The following is a 20,481-nucleotide window of genomic DNA, read 5'->3' as shown; positions in this document are numbered from 1 at the left end:
TATGAGATTATGCAACTCCCGTTTACCGGAGGAACACTTTGTGTGCTACCAAACGTCACAACGTAACTAGGTGATTATAAAGGTGCTCTACAGGTGTCTCCAAAGGTACTTGTTGGGTTGGCGTATTTCGAGATTAGGATTTGTCACTCCGATTGTCGGAGAGGTATCTCTGGGCCCACTCAGTAATGCACATCACTATAAGCCTTGCAAGCATTGTGACTAATGAGTTAGTTGCGGGATGATGTATTATGGAACAAGTAAAGAGACTTGCCGGTAACGAGATTGAACTAGGTATCGAGATACCGACGATCGAATCTCGGGCAAGTAACATACCGATGACAAAGGGAACAACGTATGTTGTTATGCGGTCTGACCGATAAAGATCTTCGTAGAATATGTGGGAGCCAATATGGGCATCCAGGTCCCGCTATTGGTTATTGACCGGAGAGGTGTCTCGGTCATGTCTACATAGTTCTCGAACCCAAAGGGTCCGCACGCTTAAAGTTACGATGACAGTTTTATTATGAGTTTATGTATGTTGATGTACCGAAGGAGTTCGAAGTCCCGGATGAGATCGGGGACATGACGAGGAGTCTCGAAATGGTCGAGACGTAAAGATCGATATATTGGACGACTATATTCGGACTTCGGAAAGGTTCCGAGTGATTCGGGTATTTTTTGGAGTACCGGAGAGTTACGGGAATACGTATTGGGCCTTATTGGGCCATACGGGAAAGAAGGAAAAGGGCCTCAAGGGTGGCTGCACCCCTCCCCTTGGTCTGGTCCGAATTGGACTAGGGAAGGGGGGCGCCCCCTTCCTTCCTTCTCTTTTCCCTTCCTCTTTTCCTATTCCATATGGGAGGTGGAATCCTACTAGGACTATTGAGTCCTAGTAGGACTCCACACTTGGTGCGCCCCCTCCTAGGGCCGGCTTCCTCCTCCCTTGCTCCTTTATATACGGGGGCAGGGGCACCCCATGGACACACTTGATATACGATATTTTAGCCGTGTGCGGTGCCCCCCTCCACCAGATTACACCTCGATAATACCGTCGCGGAGCTTAGGCGAAGCCCTGCGTCGGTGGAACATCATCATCGTCATCACGCCGTCGTGCTGACGAAACTCTCCCTCAACACTTGGCTGGATCGGAGTTCGAGGGACGTCATCGAGCTGAACGTGTGTAGAACTCGGAGGTGCCATACGTTCGGTACTTGATCGGTCGGATCGTGAAGACGTACGACTACATCAACCGCGTTGTGATAACGCTTCCGCTGTCGGTCTACGAGGGTACGTGGACAACACTCTCCCCTCTCGTTGCTATGCATCACCATGATCTTGCGTGTGCGTAGGAAATTTTTTGAAATTACTACGTTCCCCAACACTGGGAGACTACACAGACTGCACAAAGGACCACTTTTCTTCTTTGTAAAATCTTTTGGCCTACCATTATTTGTAACGTCGGGGCCACCCTTCGACCGCCCCTTCTTAGGTGCACCCTTCGTCGAAACTTTCTGAGGATCACCAATACCAGGCTCAACTTGTTGTGCCTGACTTGCCTCCTTCTTAAGCATAGCATACCTTCTACTTCCTATAAGTTCCTCCTCTGAAATCTTTTTCTGTGCTATTATGTTGTCCAGACACTTCATCAACTCGTCGAACAAGAAGGGATCATTTGCTGCAACATGAGCAGCTTCTGCGGTTTTAATGGTTATTGCACTATACCGTTCTCTCTCCAATGGCCCAGACCAACCCCATCCAAACATATCACTCTTCCGCTGCAGAGGCAACCCATCTCTCGCATGTTTGGACAACCGATGCAGGACACAACATTTTGGTATTTCAGTTAAGTTCAGATGATGGAGAACAAACAGAATGTGTTTGCATGGCAGCCCTTTCCGAACCATCCTAAGACAACTGCATGTAATAGTTTCTTCTGAGTTACCTGGTTCATGAACAACATTTTACCTGAACTTGTGGTTATCCTTCCATGTCACCATGAATGTCTGACGCCCAATTCCCACGAGCGTCTCAAATATCTCCAGCTGACCCATCTTATGCAAATCATCTTGGAGGATGTAGAAATTAGCAGGTGTGAATACTTTGGCGGCATGCTCCTCAAGGGCCTTATATTCAGTAACCGACGGTGGTTCCTTCTGGAATGCCTCGCAGTCATCGTACGCCTCGTTCTCACGCAGGCGAACTATACAGTTCTCATAATGCACCACCAAATCAACAATTGTCATACCGTAGTCCAGGTGAAGGTGAAGGCAGGAGTTGAGGCTTTCACTCCTCTGGTTACTTCGCATACCAAGGAAAAAACCATCGGAAAGATATGAAGCTGCCCAAAGTCTCCTCTTCCTATACATCCTGTCAAGCCACTCTTCAGTTCTATCCGTATTCCACTTATCATAGAAAGCTTTCCATCTCTGCTCAAAGTTCGCTTGAGAGGTGGCATAGTACAGGAGCGATCTGAACTCATCCAGTGACTTGTAATGCAGGTGCCTCTGCATATTTTTCTCGATATGCCAGGAGCAAAGATGATGGAAAACATCTGAAAGGACAGTCCGAAAAGCCCGGATCATTGCAGCGTCACCGTCTGTGATTATTGACTTTGGCTTCACCTGACAGTTTGCCTTCATAAATGTCTGCAGTAGCCACACGTATGTCCCTTCCGTCTCGTCAGCAATGATGGCACAACCAAACACTATGGTGCAACGGTGGTTGTTAACTCCGACAAAGGGGAAGAACGGCATACCGTATCTATTCATCTTATACGTGCTATCAAACACGACAACATCTCCGTAGTCCTGATAGTCCCTCCGCGACTGTGCATCGCACCAGAACATACTCTTCAGTCGCCCTTCCTTGTCACGCACATACTCAAAAAAAACTTAGGGTCCTTTTCCTTCCTGCTCCTCATAATGCCAACTGCCGTCTCTGCATCACCCTTTGCAATGAGCTTCATTTTTTCTCTGCAACAAAGATTGTAAATGTCCCTCCTGATAAGCCCGCACTTATCATACGAACCGTATCTGCTGATGAAGTTGTCCATTATAATATGCTTTCTTATCTCGGCCGCTTCCATCGCCAATATCTCGGCCCTCTGGCCATCTCCAATCCGTCTGTGTGACCACAAAAAACAAACCTCGTCGGGCCGAGCCATCGCGTGGTTGTGATCATCCACGAATGATGCGACGAACCAAACGTCACGTTCTCTGTCCAGCTTCACCACCATATGTGCCAGCTTCACCACCATATGTGCACCGCAGTCGCAACGAGTCTCCGGTCTAAGCCTGCGCTTGCGGCCCTCCATGGTTATGAACTTGCTCTGCCTTCTCCCTGCCCTGGAGCAAAGAAACCGCCGGTACCGTATCATTCCCGAAGCACCTCGTTTCACCTTCTGTTTCCTGATGCTAAACCCGTGCTCTCTGGCGTGATTGTTGTAGAATATGTATGCATCCCCTTGCGACCGAAAGGTCATAGCCATGACCTTCCAATGTGTCTCAAGCATCTTCTGCTGCCTTTGAGCCTCCTCAATATCGATATCTCCCTCATCGTGATCAACGCTAGGACCATCTGACTCCTCCTACAACATTCATTTGAAAATATATATGTCAATTACTATCATTCAAATCATAGTATTGATCGATGTACAACATCTATCAACTAACCTGGCTCAAGTTATCTGCAAATGATTCCTGCCAACTATGTTGCACATTGTCAACATCCACATCTTCTTGCAAATTTGTACACAAAGATATATAGTTAGCCATGCCATACTTTGCAAATTCAAAAATAAAATTAAAATATATGCCACTTACGTTTTCACTATTTGCGCCATGTTCATTATTATGAAAATCATCCGGAGGTAAGATATCATATGACGAGACGGAATCATTGTCGCTGTTGTCATCATCTTCGTTCAAATTTTCGTTATCAGTCTTAGTCACCTTATCAGTATCATTCTCGTCCCTCCCGAATGCGGATTCTTTCTCCATGTCAACACGCCTAACTCACAGAACTGCAAAACATTTGAAGTGTTGATTACAACAAGGACAAAAACTCATGTTGGTTTGCAAAAAAAGAGAAAGACGTGTAATCCATGAACCCAGCAGCTACCATGAATTTTTTCTTAATGCAATGGTTCAAACAACACTTTTTAGTGTTGTGTGAAACAACTAGTTGAGGTTGCCCAGCGGTGTGTGCATATTGTATGATGCCGTCATGAAAAAAATATAGCGTTCTTTAAATTAAGCCTGCCCTCCACTTACATCCTAGATTCGCCACTTAACTAGCCCTAACTTCCATCCATCATGCCCGCTAGGTTTAGATGACAAACCTTGCCCCGCGGTGTAGGCGTCGCCGGCGTTCGACGACGGCAGCTGTCCCCGCCTTGAATCTAGCAGCCGGCGACGTGCACGACGAGCCACCGGCCGGATGTTTGGCAGGATCCGCGACGGGGGGTGGGGAGAGTGGTGCGGAGGCGGCGTGGCACGTCGGGCCCTTCACGTCCGGGCGGTGGATGATGACGGTGAGATGCGGCGACGCACACCGTTGGGACGGCGACGGCGGCGTCTGACGGAGTCGGACGGCGGCGGCGGACGGGGTCGGAGGGCGGCGATCCGCGGCGGCGGCGATCGGATGGGGCGGGCGAGTAGACGGGGCGGGCGGGCGAGTACACGGGCCTTCACGTCCGGGCGGTGGACGATGACGGTGAGATGCGGCGACGCACGCTGTTGGGACGGCGACGGCAGCGTCGGACGGGCTCGGACGGCGGCGTCGGACGGGGTCGGAGGGCGGCGATCCGCGGCGGCGGCGATCGGATGGGCCGGGCGAGTAGACGGGGTGGGCGGGCGAGTAGATCGTGCTGGCAGTTTGTTTGTGTTTTTTTTGCATGCAAGCGGTCTACGTACGTCATCCACAACTGTATAATATGAGGTGGGCATACCCTTCTTTCGTATGCCCATTCTGCCCTTCTACGTTTTGTTGGGGGGGTCTACGGAAGCAAGCCCAAAAAAATATTTTAAGTTTCCGCAGCAACGCACGGGGAAATCATCTAGTTTATAGGAAGTGCACATCAAGATAAACTTATTTCTCACGCAGCTGCGTATGACACTAGCAGCAGTGAAGACTGACAACAGACTGATAGGAAAAGCACAAGGCAAGGCAGCAGTGTAGCATCAGCAGCAAATACATGCATTACACATAGACTGCTCAGCTCCTTCCTTCCTCCTGTCCCCTAAGACTGATGGAGTTCGCGCCGCTCGCACTGGTTCTTGCGCCGCTATTTCGTTGCGCCAACATCTGCACTCCAGCAACAGCAAACCAAAGCTTGTTAACAAGTCTTTGTGCATGGATTCAGAGGATACAGTAGTATCCTCTCCTGCTTTGCACACCAAATAGCCTTGTGAGTAGTCTTTGTATTGATAATTGATTGAACTCGCATGCCAGGTTCTGTTCCAAGACTTAATTTCCTGTTTGCAAGTAACTCACATAACCTATTCTGATGTCCCCATTTTGTCTGTCATTTCAGTAGTAAGCCTGCAATGCAAACAGGCTTACTACTGATACAATTCTCAGAGAAAGTGAAAACGCAACCCACTTGTTGCCGATTCTTGTGTAGCCAGAACATCTGTTGACTTCGGCTATGTTCACATCACAGGACAGTTCGTCCAAGTATAGTTCCACACAATCAAGGTTTAAACCACAGTAGCACATCTAGCTTAATGCTGAATTTAAAAAATGTACTAGCCGCTGTGAAAATATCAAAGACAGCCACATGCACTGTGAAGTAGCCAACGAGTTTTTCATTCTATCTATTTTACCTATCATTTACCAAGATATAGGAACTAACACATTCAGGACCATTGTCTCAAGAGTCAATATGCAACTACATCATCGAACTATCTCTAGTGCTTACGAATAGCCAATCGAAATGAAAAGTACTTACCTTACACCATTACGTAGGAGGATTTTTTGTTAAGGAATCAGTGATGATTGCTTATGTGTAGTTAGATCATCCAGAGTGAACTAAGATCATGCTATGCTAAAGCCACGAGCTGTTGAATTAGTTGAAATGGCCGAAAACAGAGCCATTTTCCTGATGGCGCAAGGGTGCAACAGGAACCAGAAACTTGATTCTTGGCTACAAAAGTTGATTAGAAACATCAACAGAGCCATTTAGGTGTACCTTCTTGGATTTTGTATTCTCCAAAGCATCTGTGAGTAGTTTCTCCAGTTTCTCTAGCTCATTAGCATCTGCGTCATCAGCATTGTTTTGAAGAGACCTTCAGGATTGCACATAATCAGCATTGAGCTAGACATATTAAATAACATACTAGGATATATATGTTGTGAAAGGTGTCTGAGGGCTACCAGGAAGCAATCTCTTTAAGCCTTGACTGTATATTTGAAGGATCTCCATCCTGGTACAGGACCAACATATCATGTCAGAGATATGTGGGTATATAGACAATCTTGCTTGAAAAGTGTATATAAATAGTTATACAATTTGGTTATCCTGGATACAGAATGGTGTAATTACAACCTAGACCTGGATTATAGAGAACATAGATGACTTGTTCAGATAAGCCAGTGCTAGTACATTATGAAAATGATCATCCTTGCATTCGTTTTGCTGGTCATGTGCATAGGCAACATAATCCATGATTACAAGCGTACACTTCATCATGCGTAGTGCATTTCCATGGTAAATTCAGAAATATAGACCAATTAAATCTGCAGAATGATACTACGTACTTGGCAGCTTCCACTCCTAAACTAGCTCTAAGGTGTATGCAATAAGAAAAGCTATATATAGAGAGATAAATTTACACTGTTGGTGCTTGCACCGCCTTCATTCAGGTTCTTTCCGGCTCCTCCAAATGCCTGATAGCGGTCGTATGTATCTTCTATGCTGAAAACAAATGGATACCGTTAACGTTTGGAAATGGTACATTCAAAGATTTACGCGGGCTTGACTGACAATTTCATACACAGTTCTATCTAAATACAGTGAGAAAAATGTACTCCCTCCAATCCATATTAATTGTTGCTTATTTACTACTCCCTTTGTGGAGAAGTATAAGAGCGTGATCTAAACGCTCTTATATTTCTTGACTGAGGAAGTAGTGCAAATATAGCAACAGATTTGTCACAGGCAATTGTCTACTGTATATAACAATGATTGGAGCGGAGATATACATAGGTAAATAAATAAATAAACAAAGCACACCCTGCATATACCTGGAGGAGGCGTACTCGTAGAGCCTGCCGGCGGGGGAGAAGACGAGCAACGCGACCTCGGCGTCGCAGAGGAGGCCGAGCTCGAAGGCCTTCTTGAAGAGGCCCGAGCGGCGCTTGGAGAAGCGCACCTGCCGGCTCGTCCGGTCCTCGATACGCCGCAGCTCAACCGGCCCGCGCCGCGCCATCCCTCGCCTCGCCTCCTCCTCCTCGGGCTGCCGCTCGCTCGCTGGCGTACGTCTCTCGATGATTGGATGGAGAGGGGAGCGGGCGAAAATGAGCGAGAGGGACGGGACGGGTCCCTCCATGACGTTGACGAACCACCAAGCAGCAAATATCTGCGTGAGCCCCTCCAATGGGCCGAGAGTGGTTAAATTCCGTCAGGATAAGGATGCCGTTCAGGGGCAATCAGGGGTTGCCGGCTTGCATGCCCCATGGCGCGATCGGATCTGAAACGGCCCCACTCCCTCCTTGGTGCATCTCATGGTCACGTGCCAAGCCAACAAAATCTCGTCGCCTCCATCTTTCACCTGGTATTTTCTCCCATGTTCTCACCCTCCTGCATTAATAACTCAATCAAATCAAATAAATCTTATCAAATCTCAGCTAATTCAAAACTTTCCTTACCTTCCTCTACGCATACTCCATCAAAATAAATATTACCAACATTGATGTAAGTTATATGTCAGATAAAATTGATATTTTTTTTGGCGGGTGGACAACATTGGTGTTGAACCATTAGAGTACGCGTTGCACGGGCAATTAGCTAGTGAGTTTGATGGCTCTACTATCTATCACACGAACACAAAGGACAACAGCAACCACACCCATGCATTTTCATGGGGCGTCTCCACTCTCCCTCCCCAAATTATAATGTTTCTCCAACTTTATGTTTAATCCTTTTGTTTCGCAAACCATCAATCCAACCGACGACCCGGTTTCACCATTGCTTCCATCGATCGAAAAAGAAACTCCGTCCATTTATGGCATGACATGCATCATGATGTCAAAGAGAATTGCATGTTGCATCTCGCAAACCACAAATTATGTTTCTCTATGGGCTCGACACCATAAGAACATAGAGGGAATAGTTTGTATTTTTTTAAATGATTTATCTCACACGGTTGCTCCATCGCATTCCTGGAAAAAGAAAAGGGCATTGCTAGGGATCAGACTAACGATCAGAAGCATCACATCAGACTAGTGCGGCTTCGTTCATGAGACCATCCAAGATTAATGCTTCCTTTTCTTTGCATGATTTCTTTCTCCGTGTATGCTTCTATCATGTATACTCCAAGATTACATGGGGTCATCCTCCTTTACGAAAAAAATACTCTAAGATTACAGAATCAACACCGGCAAAACTATTTTACTTTATTTAGTGCACAAATCATGAGCCTCAGTAACTAGTATCGGAAAGCACAACATAACAGAGTAACTTAGTGGCGAGACTCCAATCCTTAGGGACACTATATATTGGGACACACATCCATGACATGGGGTCCACGACAAATGCATACACACCATCGCCGAGGGGTCGACGACCGCCGAGACGTGGGCTCAACAATCAGAGTAAGTAAATAAGGTAGCCAACCATCACAGAGTTTATACAAACGTCAAATGCATGGGCACAACAAGTAAGGTAGCACACATCGTTCTAGGGTTTATACAATGCCAAAGGCATGGGGCACAACAAGTAAGGTAGCCAAACCATCCCAGGATTTCTACAAGCAAGGTTGCCAGACCATCCAGGATTTATACAAACGCCACAAAGGCATGGGGCACAACAAGTTCGGGAATGTGTATAAAGTAATCAGTCCCATCCTGAATGTCTCAACGCTCAGGGTCCGAAGCACAACCAGTGCATAAAGTAAAACAATTGTGGCAAAGAAAATTCGTCTATTTAAGGTCACATGAGCCACCATTATTTCAATTTTCTCGGCATTGAAAATAGAGTTTTGGGCCTCACTCCGCCTGATCACCTCATGATCCTTTATTTCATTTCCCTTCACCCAGTTATTAATTTTACTTGAGGTTTGCTCTCTTATACATCCATTTGAGAGACAAGTTTTTTCGGATGGAGGGAGTACTCGACATTGACCGTATATTGTGACTTATCTCAAACTGTGCCCATATCGCCGCAGACACGGCTGTTCAAAGAATTTTTTTTACGCTCTGCAGAATTTTTACACTTTACCTACACTATGAAGCTCTCCCTTGTGTCCCGTGCCTCCGCCCATGAGGGGCCGTCTAGGGTTACTCCAACAAATTAAAGCCGCATTTTACCATCATGCCAATCTTATTACACCACCGACAAACACTTGCCATTGGGGGGGGGGGGGGGGGGGGGGTTTAACATCTCGTGGCACTACTTGCCTCGTCAAACATAGTAATCTGAGCTCAAAATAACAATCTGGTCTAGGCTCCCATACTTTAGACCTCGGTCACCTAACCTAGGTAACACAACCCACCTAACTCTTTCCATAGGGATGATAACAATAAAAGGGCATATGATGGTATAACGAGCTAGGGCCTTCCCATAAAGGCCAATATGGTTGCACTTTTTATAGTTCAATTAGGCGACACTATGGCTTGATCACGTTAATGAAGAAGATTATGTTACATTTTACTCATGTTAGACTTATTTATAATAATTATCCGGGTGAAAATAAGTAATTCTTCACATGGGTCGATCAACCGAGCACAGAGCTAGTTTAAGCAAACCTCAACCAATATAAAAGCAGGCTCTATCACTATAATTTTACGTTGATGGAAAACGATCAGGATCTGGCGGTCGATCCAGCACATACATCACTCAGATGCGCAATCGTTCTCAACATATACTACATGATGTTTAGGGCATCTCCAACGCTAACCCCTAAAACGTACATTGTATTTGTCTACAGGCGTCACCAGACACGTCCGCGAACAGTGATACCGGAGCCGGCCATCCAACTGTGCCGGCATACATTTCAAAGCGGATTTGAACAAACTGAACGATTTTCAAGTAAACACGATGGAATTCACTAAAGTTCAGACGAAATTTACATAAAAGAAACAATATTCGTCTGTTCAACTAAAACCTAAAAGAAAAACTAAAATAGCTTGTAGCGGATGGTGACCTCGTACTCCATCCGGGCTAGCCAGCGGCACCTCCTTCTTTGTCTGTGCCGCCGCCGACGTCTTGTCATTGTCGGAGTAGTCCTTCCAATGGCGGAAGGGCATGGGTAATGGCTTGATACTTTGTCACTTTTGTAAGAGGGTTTTGATGTGGTTTTCACAAGGTTTTTGATATTTCTCACATCTTTCTAACATCAATCCTTCGAGAAAAAAGAAAACTTGTATTTATGTAGGAAAGAACATATTTGAAAGGAAATCAATCAATAACATGTCAAATAAAGATATTTGGAGCAACTTCTCTTTTGGGCAAAAAGTCAACAGGGCCAACAAAGCGCGGGTCCCATTCATACCAATGATCGTACAACTTGGCGCTGCCACCACCTCATCTACAAATGCCACTTTCGTGAAGGCACAACATACTTCAGAGACAGAGGCGCCGCCCCGACATCCAGAACAAAGAGAGAAGAGAATTCGAGAAGAAAAACCACCGGGGATCCATTCCTTCTCTTCCACCCATATTCATTTCCATTCATAGCAACACCACCATAGGGAGAGGAATTCCAAGTTGTAAGTTAAGCTTTGTTACTCTATTTGTACTAATCTTGAGATAAATACTTATTTAATCATTCATCTTATTGCGGATGTTTGCGATATTATCGATATGATTTTCCTTGGCTTTATCTCTGTGATATTTGGTTATCCCCTCTCATGTGTGAGTAATTTTCCTTAGACGTGGGAAATATAAGGACTTGATATGATTCATTTATGCATATTCTTTATGTCGTCATGTGGGATTGGCAAGAGTTTCTACCCAAATCTGAGTCAACGGGACTTGATCTCTAGTCCAACGGTCAATTATGATGTTTTATATCAAACTACATTAAACACAGTAATATGCGGTAGAAAGGTGGCCATGTGGCGCATGCTGGTTGGTCATGGTGAGAAAGTTTTTAACCTTTTAAGATTATTTTTGAAGATGGAAGTGAGAATTTTTTATCTTTTTGAGAAAAGTTTTTCTAGTATTTTTCTTTTTCTTTTTCTTTTTGAGATGGATACGATGTCCACGTGACGCGAGGATATTTTTTTACTTTCGAGATGAAGGTGAGGTGCGCACAGCTTTCTCTCAAGCGGCTCGCAAGAACGGTGCTATACACACGATATATTGCGACCGATGCATGCACGATCGCAGTGCCAACTGCGAGGCTGTAGGCAGGAGAGGAATTGTTTTTTCCTTACTGATGCTATCGTCTGCAGGTCGTGCGAGTAGTGTCGCGTGTGAAACAATTTCGGGCTCGCAATGGCGGGCCCTAACCACTAGTAAGTGTTTAAATGACAAGTAGGAAGGGTGAGTTTTTTTTTGAACCAACGATGGATAGAATTTTTTTTTGTGTGTTTCGAGATCTATTCAATGTTTGAGGTAATTGGGAAAAGTTAAAATCTGAGTCAACAGGAGTTGATATCTGGTCCAAAGGTGCATTATGGTATTTTATATCACACCATATAAGTGTTTCAAATGACAAGTAGGAACGGTGGGTTTTTTTTTAACCAACTGTGGATAGAATTTTTTTTTCCTGTTTGGAGATCTATTCAATGTTCTAGGTAATTGGGAAAAGTTAAAATTAAGCTTCTACATTTCAAAAATAGGAAAAATATTTCAAAGTCAAGTCTTGGAGACTATGGTGACCTAATGGCCACTGGCACTTCTTTCTTTTTTACCTTTTTTTTACATGGACTAAACTGTAGCTTTGAACACATGTTCTAATTAAACATATCCTCAACTTGCCACTGAGCTGAACGTTTGCTTGTTGCTGGTTATGCTTTCTAAATTCTCATTTTCCACAGCCAAAAAAAATAAATCTCATTTTCGTAGCTAATTTTCAAAGTGCCATAGGAACCGTTCGGCCAGCCATTCACGGCCCAGATTGGCCCATCAATCTCAGTTGCCACTGGCGTTTCAAGCAGTCCAGTTCCACCCCTCAAAAAAAAAAAAAAAAAAACAGTCCAGTTCCAGTTCCAGCCAGACTCGGAGCACACCAATGTCTCGTCTCATCCCCCGGCGGCTCCACCGCGCAGTCTCTGCCGGCGGCGCGACCTTCTCCTCCTCGAGACCCTCCTCAAATCTCCGCAGCAGCGACCCCACCACCGCCGCCACCTCGAATGCGATCGTCAGCCTCGTCGCGGCAGGCGGCGATGGCGGCAGCCTGGAGGCGGACCTGGACCGCCTCGGCCCGCCCCTCTCCGACGCCGCTGTGTCGGCGGCGCTCCGCGCGCTCACGGAGCGCGGCGTCCCCTCGTTCCGCTTCTTCGCCTGGCTCTCCCGGCACAGGGGCGTCCCCCCGAGCGCCCGCGCCCACAACCTGCTCGTCCAGAACGCCGGCAGGCTGGCCGACTACCCCGCCATGGCCCGCGCCCTCGGGCAAGCGTCGGCGCGGCGGCTCTCCCTTACCGAGCAAGCGTTCGCGTTCCTGGAGGCCGCGGCGAGGTCGTCGAGCAGCGTGGATGACGCGGTGAGGGCGACTCTGACGACTCTGGACGGTGTTGGCGGCCCGTGCCGCGCGTCCGGCGTGTTCTCGCTGGTCAAGGCGTTGGCCTCGATCGGCGAGCTCGACGCGGCCGTGTGGGTGATCGAGGAGACGGCGAGGAGGGCGAGCTACTACAACGTCCTCTTGGCTGCCAAGTGCAAGGCCGGCGACTTCCGGGGCGCCCACGAGCTGTTCGACGAAATGAGGAAGGGGAGCTGCGGCCCGAATGCCAACTCCTGGAACTACCTCCTCGGGTGCCTGCTGAAGAATGGCAGGGCTACCGAAGCGTGCGACCTTGTTGAGACCATGGAGAGGTCGGACCACGACGACATCCCGAACTCACTGACGTACGAGATCCTCACATACCATGCCTGCAAGGCGGGGAAGATGGATTCGGCAAGGCAGATTCTCGATCAGTTGTTCTCAGAAAATCTGACGCCGAGGATTACAATCCACACAGCCTTCATCAAAGGGTACTTCTATGCTGGGAGAATTGACGATGCTTGCGATTATGTGAGGGCTATGAGCACCAGGGATTCACACTCCACGAACAGGAACTACAGCCTGCTCGCCAAGCTGTTGCACAGGTCGGGGAGGATCGTCGAGGCTGGAAGTGTCCTGTATGAGTTGATGGAGAAGGGCCTCAGGCCTGACCATTCTGCTTATGTTACAGTGTCCAAAGGTTTGCACAAGATGGGAAGGGGAGATCTGTGTGCTGAACTGAAGTCCTTGTTTCAGAAATTCATTGCACAGTCAGGTTTGGAACACTGATTTATTTTTTAGCTCTTGTTGAGTCATCTACTTGAGTGAAACTTGCTTGTCCACATAAGATATTTAGGTGCCATTTATGCCCTTCACTCCTCTCTCCGCCATGTATGAGTAGATAACTTTGCTGTAAATTAAAACTTAAAAGGACATGTTTCCTACTTTGTATAGATATGAAAAACATACATTAGCAGAAACAAAACTGTGCAAAGCCATTTGACATGGATGCATTAGCTACCTCTGAAATGACTCAAACTGGATTCAGAAAACGAAAAAACAAGATAGTACATTACTATTCTTCTTTACATGAACTTCTGTTGCTAGCTACTTTCCTGCCAATTCTTTGCTTCATCTGACATGCATGTGTATGAGGCCATGTGCTTTATTCTAAGGATCTCAGTAGAAACTCGTCTCATATCTGGCCGCTCTTTGGGTGATTTCATGGAGCAAGAGAGGCCTATTCTTAAAAGTGGAATAACGCAATTCTTCATCATGTCAGTTGCACTGCTGTTATCATGTAGCATTGTGGGGTCAACAACCTCGTGAATATTCTTTCTAAATGCTTTATCAACAAATTCATGAAGGCTTATACCATCATTAAATTTTTCTTCAGTTGGACTGCACCCTGTTATCAGTTGCAACAGAAGCACCCCGAAACTATAGACATCACCCTTGGTTGATATCTCTTCGCTCATTCCATACTCTGCATTTACATTTAAAAACACAATAAAATTAAACAATCATCATTATTTGTACAACTCCATAAGGAACAAACAGAACCAGTATCTTGCAAATAAGCTTATCTCACCTGGTGGGATGTATCCTATGGTTCCTTTTAAGCGGCTCAAAGTTGCTGAACTATCTTGATGTGCATTCTCTGTCCTGAACAAGAATCTTGCTAGGCCAAAGTCAATGACGTATGCAACCATGTCAAGACCCAAAAGAATATTGGTTGGCTTCAAGTCGCAATGTATAACTGGAGGTGCACATTGGTTGTGAAGATAATCCAAAGCAAGTGCTACATCCAAGGCTATGTTAGTCCTTTGGCTTAAAGTCAGAATACTCCTTTCACCATTTTCAGGGTCTTTTAGATGTAGCCACATTTCTAGGTTCCCATTTGGCATGTATGGGAACACTAGGGCCTTGAAATCCGCCCCAGTATGATCCACTGAAGAGCATAAGGTAATTATTTTTACAAGATTCCGGTGGCGAACATTTCTTAGGGCTTCACACTCTGCTATGAAGCTCCGATGTGCCCCATTAATGTCAAGATCAAAAATCTTGATGGCAACTTGATCTTCTTGAAACTGCAGACTGCCCTTATAAACCCTTCCAAATGATCCAGAACCAATTAAGTTTGCTGAAGAAAATCTATCAGTTGCCCTTACCAAGTCTTTATATGATACCTTTTCATATGATATCTTCTCTATCTTTATCTGCTCATTGTCATGTTGCAAATGGGGATTGGTTTTCATCCTTTTCCTCAAACAAATTGTTGCAATAAATGAGAAAAGGATTGCAGTGGCAACAACAGTTGGCAGTAGAACTAGAATCAGTAGCTTCTGCTTTCTTTTCTTGTCAACCACTGCTGAACAAAGAGACACCCCTCTTGTTGGAATGCTTGTACACAGATGATAATTTCCTTCGATTGACACTGCACCAGCGATGTCAAAAACACCGCCTGTTGGAACTGCTCCATCAAAATGGTTGAAGGATAAATTGAGGTCTTGCAGTGATTTCATGGATTTGAGGAACTCTGGAATTTTTCCAGACAAATTGTTCCTAGAAACATCCATCTGTTTTATGCTGACTAAGTTGGCAAATGATTGTGGAATGCTTCCTGCAAACAAGTTGCTTTGCATCCCAAGATACTCCAGAACAACACACTGGCTGAGAGTTGATGGGATGTTACCAGACAACCTGTTATTTGACATGTTGATTTTCTGCAGATGAACGAGATTGCCAACTTCATCTGGCATTCCTCCAGACAAGTTGTTGTCTGACAAGTCCAACTCTTCAGAAAGCGTAGAGAGTTTGAAGATTTCTCTTGGTATATGCCCATCTAGTGAGTTGTGAGCAAGGTTGAGTGTGGTGAGTTGAGTGCACTGTGCTATACTTGCAGGTATTCTTCCACTAAAGTTGTTATGATCCATTTCCAGCATACTCAGCTGAACAAAATTGCCAAAAGTATCTGGAATCTGACCTGAAAGCCTGTTTTGCGCAAAGGATAGTAAGATCAAGTTCTGCAGTTTCCCAATTGTTGGCGGTATATTACCGGTGAGAAGATTGTAATTCATGTACAAGCTATTGAGGCTCTTAAGATTTCCAATCTCTGGTGGTATAGGTCCAGAAATTTGGTTACTACTTAGGTACAGACACTCGAGACTGTTCGAAAGGTTGCCAATAGAACTTGGCAATTTCCCTTTGAGATTGTTCCCATCCAGGGCCAGCATGCTCAGTCTGGAGCAATTAGATAGTGAAGAGACAAAGCCCCAGTCATCTGCTTCTAGCTTGTTGTGTCCCAAATCGAGTTCCTCCAAATTTGGCAATGAGCCGAAAAATGGTATGGATCCAGTAAAGCTATTACCATTCAGGTAAAGCCAGCGTAGGTGGTAAGCTTTGAGAAGAGAGGCTGGGATTGGTCCATCAAAACTATTTTCTGAGAGTAGTAGGTTCTGGATATTGGGGAGTGTGTAGCCAATGTCGAAGGGTAATCTTCCGACAAGTGTGTTATTTGCTATGGCGAGACTTCTCAGAGATGACATGTTGAAGATACATGGTGGAACCGGCCCAGATAAGTTGTTTATATGCAAGGTCAATGTCTCTAGTGTTGGAATATAACCTAAGCTCTCCGGGATGCTCCCAACTAAATGGTTGTTTGTAAGACGAAGATAAACTAAGGAGGAAAGGTTCCCTACTGAGGAAGGTATTCTTCCTGAAAGATTGTTATTCGCTAAATCAAGATGCTTAATAGGGGAAGATGTGACAGTAACAGAGGGTATTGAACCAACAAAACTGTTCTCTTCGAGGCTAATGGTACCAAGTGACAAAGTGTTGAGAAGATCCTTTGGGAGTTCACCAGTAAGACTATTGCTCATAAGCCTAAGTACTTGAAGGGATGAGCTATTTGCCAAGGACTCCGGGATTACCCCTCCGAGACCATTGATCCCGAGATCGACGTATGTGAGATGACAGCTACTGCCCAAAGACGGTGGTATGGTGCCGGTAAGCATGTTTTTGGCGAGAACTAGTATGCGCAGCGCAGGAAGGTCTCCGAAAGCAGGAGGGATGCTTCCTTGGAGCTTGTTGTTGCTAAGGTCAATCTCTTGAAGGTGCTTGCATTGGCTAAGGGTAGGTGGGATCTCTCCACGGAAGGAATTATTCCACAAGCCCAGGATTTGGAGCTGGGAACACTCAGAGAGCTCAGGCGGGATGTTACCTTCCAAAGCGTTGATGCTAAGGTTGAGGTTGGTGAGCCGGCTCAGGAGGCCAAGCTCCGGTGGTAGGCCGCCACTGAAGCTGTTGTTGGACAGCTGGAGCCTTGCCAGCCAAGTGAGGTTGGCGATGCAAGATGCTATGGAGCCCGAGATGCCTTCGGATTCAAGGTCCAGCGCAACAACACGCCTGGGTGGTGTCGCGCTGCAGGTGATCCCATGCCAGTCACAGAATCCCATGGACGCGTTGCTCCATGAAGCTAGAACTCCGGCGGGTGCCAAGAGCCCGGACTTGAAGCAGAGGAGGGCTTGCCTGTCACTCTCTGATTCATCGCAGATGCCTAGTAATGGTAGGCTGCAGAAGAAACCCAAGAAGAGGCAGAGAAATTGACAGAGGCCCGGAAACAAGAAGGCACCCGAAGACACCATTGCTCAGCTATCGAGATTGATGGAAGCTCTCGCTTTGCAAGATGATGTTTAAGTATGGTGTGTAGCAGTACCTCACCCACTTTAAATTGTAGGGGATTGGAGCAACAAGCTATGATATCATAATGGGCGGCAATGCGACCATGCTGGATGCTACGGACGGAGGAGCAGGTAAGGTACACAACACCGGAACGTAATGGATTTTGGACCTTGTGGAAAATCTGCCTGAACCTCAATAACAATATCTGCAAGTCATTGTTCCAGGATTCCAGCAATGATATCTGCGAGTCATTGTTGCAAGTCATGAGCTAGCTTCCAGGATATAGAACAATGGTTTGGTTGGGGTCCTGTCCAGCCAAAGTAGATGATATCTGCAACTTGGAGTGTACTATCCCTGGCAATTAATATATTAGCACACATGCTTCCAGTTTAACGGTAATGTGGAAATCAACAGGGCAGGTGTATATGAGCGCGTGATTAATTTGGAGTATGTGCCTGCTTGCGACCCTTGAATCAGCTGGAAGCGGTTGTTGGCACTCCACTTGGACTTACAATATGGGATTCCTAGCAAGTTGTCCCTTGTCAGGTTGCTGTTGGATTATTTGGGAAAGGTAGTATAAGACGCATTGGATGATAGTATATCTCAAGGTGCTAATGATCGTCGTTACATGGATGGGCATCGAGCGATTTGAAAGAAGTACACTGAAAGGAGAAGATTGTTCTTCAGAGTCAACTAGAGAAACGCGGGGTCCTGACGATTGCTAAATGGTCGCTTCATCCTTGTAAATCGCCTATGGACTCCTTTTGACTCGAGGTTTCAGACTGAGAAAGTAACAGATACTCCTGCTAATTAACAACCTTTTTATAAAGCCGGCTGAAAGCGACATAGTTTTGCTGGGGATACCGGCTTACAAGGAAGAAACATAGTTTTTCTGTCAGTTGTTTCTAACATTCCAAAGAGCCCAAGCCATAGCAGCAAATCCCATCCAAGCATGTCTTGGACGCTGTCCTAGAAGAACACTGAGCCATAACGCAAGTAAAGAAGCATATAGGCCATCCTCTGTCTCATGTCTCTGCTATACTTTGATGAGGCCGCCTCTCTTTGCTCTGTCTCCGTCCTCAACTTGTTTTGCCAGCAAAAGGAAACATAAATATGAGTCCGGTAGGTTAAGCTCGGATGATTGAGACCTTGAAAATATTCTTATGGAGTGAGCAATGGCTAGCAACTCTGAAAACGACATCCGTCTTAATCTGCACGGTCACCCCAGTGCCCACCAGTGAGCAAAACTGTGCTAGTGCCACAATTCTTTTTACTCCTTGATTGAATGGCGTGGTCTGAAGTAGTACAGTCTTTGTCTCCGCGTGCACATGGTGGTATGAACGGACGCGTTCCTCTCTTTTTGCCTCTCTAGTTATTTACTATTTTTTCGTCCTTTTGACTCTTGTTGAAGGCGTGTGGTACTCCCTCCGTTCGGAAATATTTATCGGAGAGATGGATGTATGTAGACGTATTTTAGTTCTAGATACATCCATTTTCATCCATTTCCGCGACAAGTAATTCCGGACGGAGGAAACTAAGCTGGGTTCCTGGTTGAGCTTAACTTGCATAAATAAGCGGCTAGTTTGTGGGCAGTCATCAGTGCAGAACCACGTACTATTGCTCGATCGACTAATTAAGCTGTTCTTTGCCTAAGCTAGGTAGCTGGTAGCGAGAATCAATGGCACCCGCTGGTGCTACTCAAGCCAGGAACTGTCGATGATGCTCCGGCTTCTCCAGCTGCTCAAGCCGTGGTTTGGCAGCCTCCACCCGCTCCTGCAGGTATGCAGTGCACTCAACTATCTACTCTCAGCATGCATGTTCTCCTTGCTATTGATCATATCCGTGAGCGCTAACATACTCATGGCGTTGCAGTTTCGGATGGTGCTGAGCACCTCCTCCAAGGCCCTGAACACCTAGGAGGAGGACGTCCAGATGGTTCATGGAGCACACTTGAGCCCACTTTGGCCGACAACATGGTTGGCGGAAACCAGATGCTTACCAGTTCCTCCAAAAGCTTCCCTGGGCACGTAATTCGTGAACCTCCCCGCAGATTAATGGCGTCCATGCCACGGTCCCAGCTGCTGCTGCTCGTATCGCAGCAGGGGAAACGACCCTAGAACTATCTTGGGAGATCAAGAATGTTTCCTAAGCACCGGACTCATGAACCCGGACATCCTTCTGGAAGAAAGGCGCAGCCTGCAAGATCCTGATACGGTGGGCTGGAATCAAGATCTCGGCTGTTGCGTAGTACTACCACTGTCATAAATAGGGGTATTCATTTTGTATGCTGCTCCAGTCGAATTGGTCAAGAAATGTGCACGTTCAAAACAAAGGTGTGCTGTGTTATTGAACTTTGCTGCTTTGCATCGCACTCCTAGATGTTTGTTGACCATTACCGGATCAATATCATATCAAACTTGTAAGGCTGTAACTCACATATGTTCTCTGTAAATCAGCCTGGGTAAAAGAGGATCAGTGATGTGGGTGATGGCCCGATGGATGTGCCTATGTGAAGCTCTTAACTTTCACCCACCCGTGTTCGGTTCGGCTTTTTTTTAAAACCGATGAACCCCTTTCCATTATAATTGCTTAACGGAAACAACATTGTTTTCTAACATTAGCCAACTGAGAAGCAAACTAAGGAGACAAGGAAAGGGGAAAGCGAGTTGGGGCAATAGAAGTACAACCCTCTGCGAGTGCTCGCCATCAAAACACCCGGGCAAAAACCTTCTACCCTAGTTCTAAACTCAAAAGCGTCATAACAGAACCCACGCAGGGGTATACAAACCAAAACTCCAAAAGTATAACAAGGATCAGGGAAACTACAGCGTGCAAGGTTCCAGGAGTGAGGAGAAGCCACCAAGCATCAGGCATCGGCAATGCGAAGAACGCTTCCTCGTGCCACGCTCTGGCCAGCAAGCACTTCCGCAGT

The 20,481-nt window shown here is 46.1% G+C and overlaps 5 protein-coding genes across 6 annotated transcripts; 1 reads left to right on the top strand and 4 right to left on the bottom strand.

The window, feature by feature from the left end:
- Positions 1-1,490: 1,490 nt before the first annotated feature.
- Positions 1,491-4,202, bottom strand: LOC109735085 (protein FAR1-RELATED SEQUENCE 11-like). Its single transcript, XM_020294285.4, has 2 exons — positions 3,672-4,202; positions 1,491-3,586 (listed from the first exon to the last, which is right to left on the bottom strand). The coding sequence occupies exons 1-2, from the start codon at positions 3,996-3,998 to the stop codon at positions 2,852-2,854; spliced, it is 1,062 nt and encodes a 353-aa protein (XP_020149874.1). The 5' UTR covers positions 3,999-4,202; the 3' UTR covers positions 1,491-2,851.
- On the bottom strand, positions 1,962-2,582 carry LOC109735086 (protein FAR-RED ELONGATED HYPOCOTYL 3-like). Its single transcript, XM_020294286.2, has one exon. The coding sequence runs from the start codon at positions 2,580-2,582 to the stop codon at positions 1,962-1,964; it is 621 nt and encodes a 206-aa protein (XP_020149875.2).
- Positions 4,203-5,021: 819 nt separating the features above from the next.
- LOC109735073 (MADS-box transcription factor 51) lies at positions 5,022-7,683 on the bottom strand. The gene is made up of 5 exons (XM_020294272.4): positions 7,246-7,683; positions 6,835-6,916; positions 6,376-6,425; positions 6,191-6,287; positions 5,022-5,304 (listed from the first exon to the last, which is right to left on the bottom strand). The coding sequence occupies exons 1-5, from the start codon at positions 7,548-7,550 to the stop codon at positions 5,215-5,217; spliced, it is 624 nt and encodes a 207-aa protein (XP_020149861.1). The 5' UTR covers positions 7,551-7,683; the 3' UTR covers positions 5,022-5,214.
- A 4,656-nt stretch (positions 7,684-12,339) lies between these two features.
- On the top strand, positions 12,340-20,028 carry LOC109735072 (uncharacterized). Of its 2 annotated transcripts, XR_002226034.4 has the most exons (3): positions 12,342-13,641; positions 19,208-19,328; positions 19,422-20,028. XR_002226034.4 is itself a non-coding variant. In XM_020294270.4 (2 exons), exons 1-2 carry the CDS (start codon positions 12,399-12,401, stop codon positions 15,676-15,678), a joined length of 1,323 nt encoding a protein of 440 aa, XP_020149859.1. In that variant the 5' UTR covers positions 12,340-12,398; the 3' UTR covers positions 15,679-15,889. The 2 variants fall into 2 exon arrangements, 1 of the variants encoding a protein (XP_020149859.1); XM_020294270.4 differs by lacking the exons at positions 19,208-19,328; positions 19,422-20,028 and adding an exon at positions 15,599-15,889 and having other exon boundaries at positions 12,340-13,641.
- On the bottom strand, positions 14,069-15,591 carry LOC141021397 (probable LRR receptor-like serine/threonine-protein kinase At3g47570). The gene has a single exon (XM_073497164.1). It carries the CDS (start codon positions 15,581-15,583, stop codon positions 14,396-14,398), a length of 1,188 nt encoding a protein of 395 aa, XP_073353265.1. The 5' UTR covers positions 15,584-15,591; the 3' UTR covers positions 14,069-14,395.
- Positions 20,029-20,481: the final 453 nt, after the last annotated feature.

Source organism: Aegilops tauschii, chromosome 4, assembly GCF_002575655.3.
Source record: "Aegilops tauschii subsp. strangulata cultivar AL8/78 chromosome 4, Aet v6.0, whole genome shotgun sequence".
Lineage (NCBI taxonomy): Eukaryota > Viridiplantae > Streptophyta > Magnoliopsida > Poales > Poaceae > Aegilops > Aegilops tauschii.
This window is presented reverse-complemented; position numbering and strand designations above follow the sequence as displayed.

Excerpts from the sequence above, each read along its gene's own strand:
- LOC109735073 (XM_020294272.4), bottom strand. The coding sequence starts at position 7,550 with ATGGAGGGACCCGTCCCGTCCCTCTCGCTCATTTTCGCCCGCTCCCCT. Across the intron at positions 6,917-7,245 it reads TACGAGTACGCCTCCTCCAG|CATAGAAGATACATACGACC; the intron begins GTATATGCAGGG and ends ATTTGTTTTCAG. Across the intron at positions 5,305-6,190 it reads AGAATACAAAATCCAAGAAG|ATGTTGGCGCAACGAAATAG; the intron begins GTACACCTAAAT and ends GCTGGAGTGCAG.
- LOC109735086 (XM_020294286.2), bottom strand. The coding sequence starts at position 2,582 with ATGATCCGGGCTTTTCGGACTGTCCTTTCAGATGTTTTCCATCATCTT.
- LOC141021397 (XM_073497164.1), bottom strand. The coding sequence starts at position 15,583 with ATGTCAAATAACAGGTTGTCTGGTAACATCCCATCAACTCTCAGCCAG.
- LOC109735072 (XM_020294270.4), top strand. The coding sequence starts at position 12,399 with ATGTCTCGTCTCATCCCCCGGCGGCTCCACCGCGCAGTCTCTGCCGGC. Across the intron at positions 13,642-15,598 it reads GAAATTCATTGCACAGTCAG|ATGAACGAGATTGCCAACTT; the intron begins GTTTGGAACACT and ends GATTTTCTGCAG.
- LOC109735085 (XM_020294285.4), bottom strand. The coding sequence starts at position 3,998 with ATGGAGAAAGAATCCGCATTCGGGAGGGACGAGAATGATACTGATAAG. Across the intron at positions 3,587-3,671 it reads TTGCAGATAACTTGAGCCAG|GAGGAGTCAGATGGTCCTAG; the intron begins GTTAGTTGATAG and ends TGAATGTTGTAG.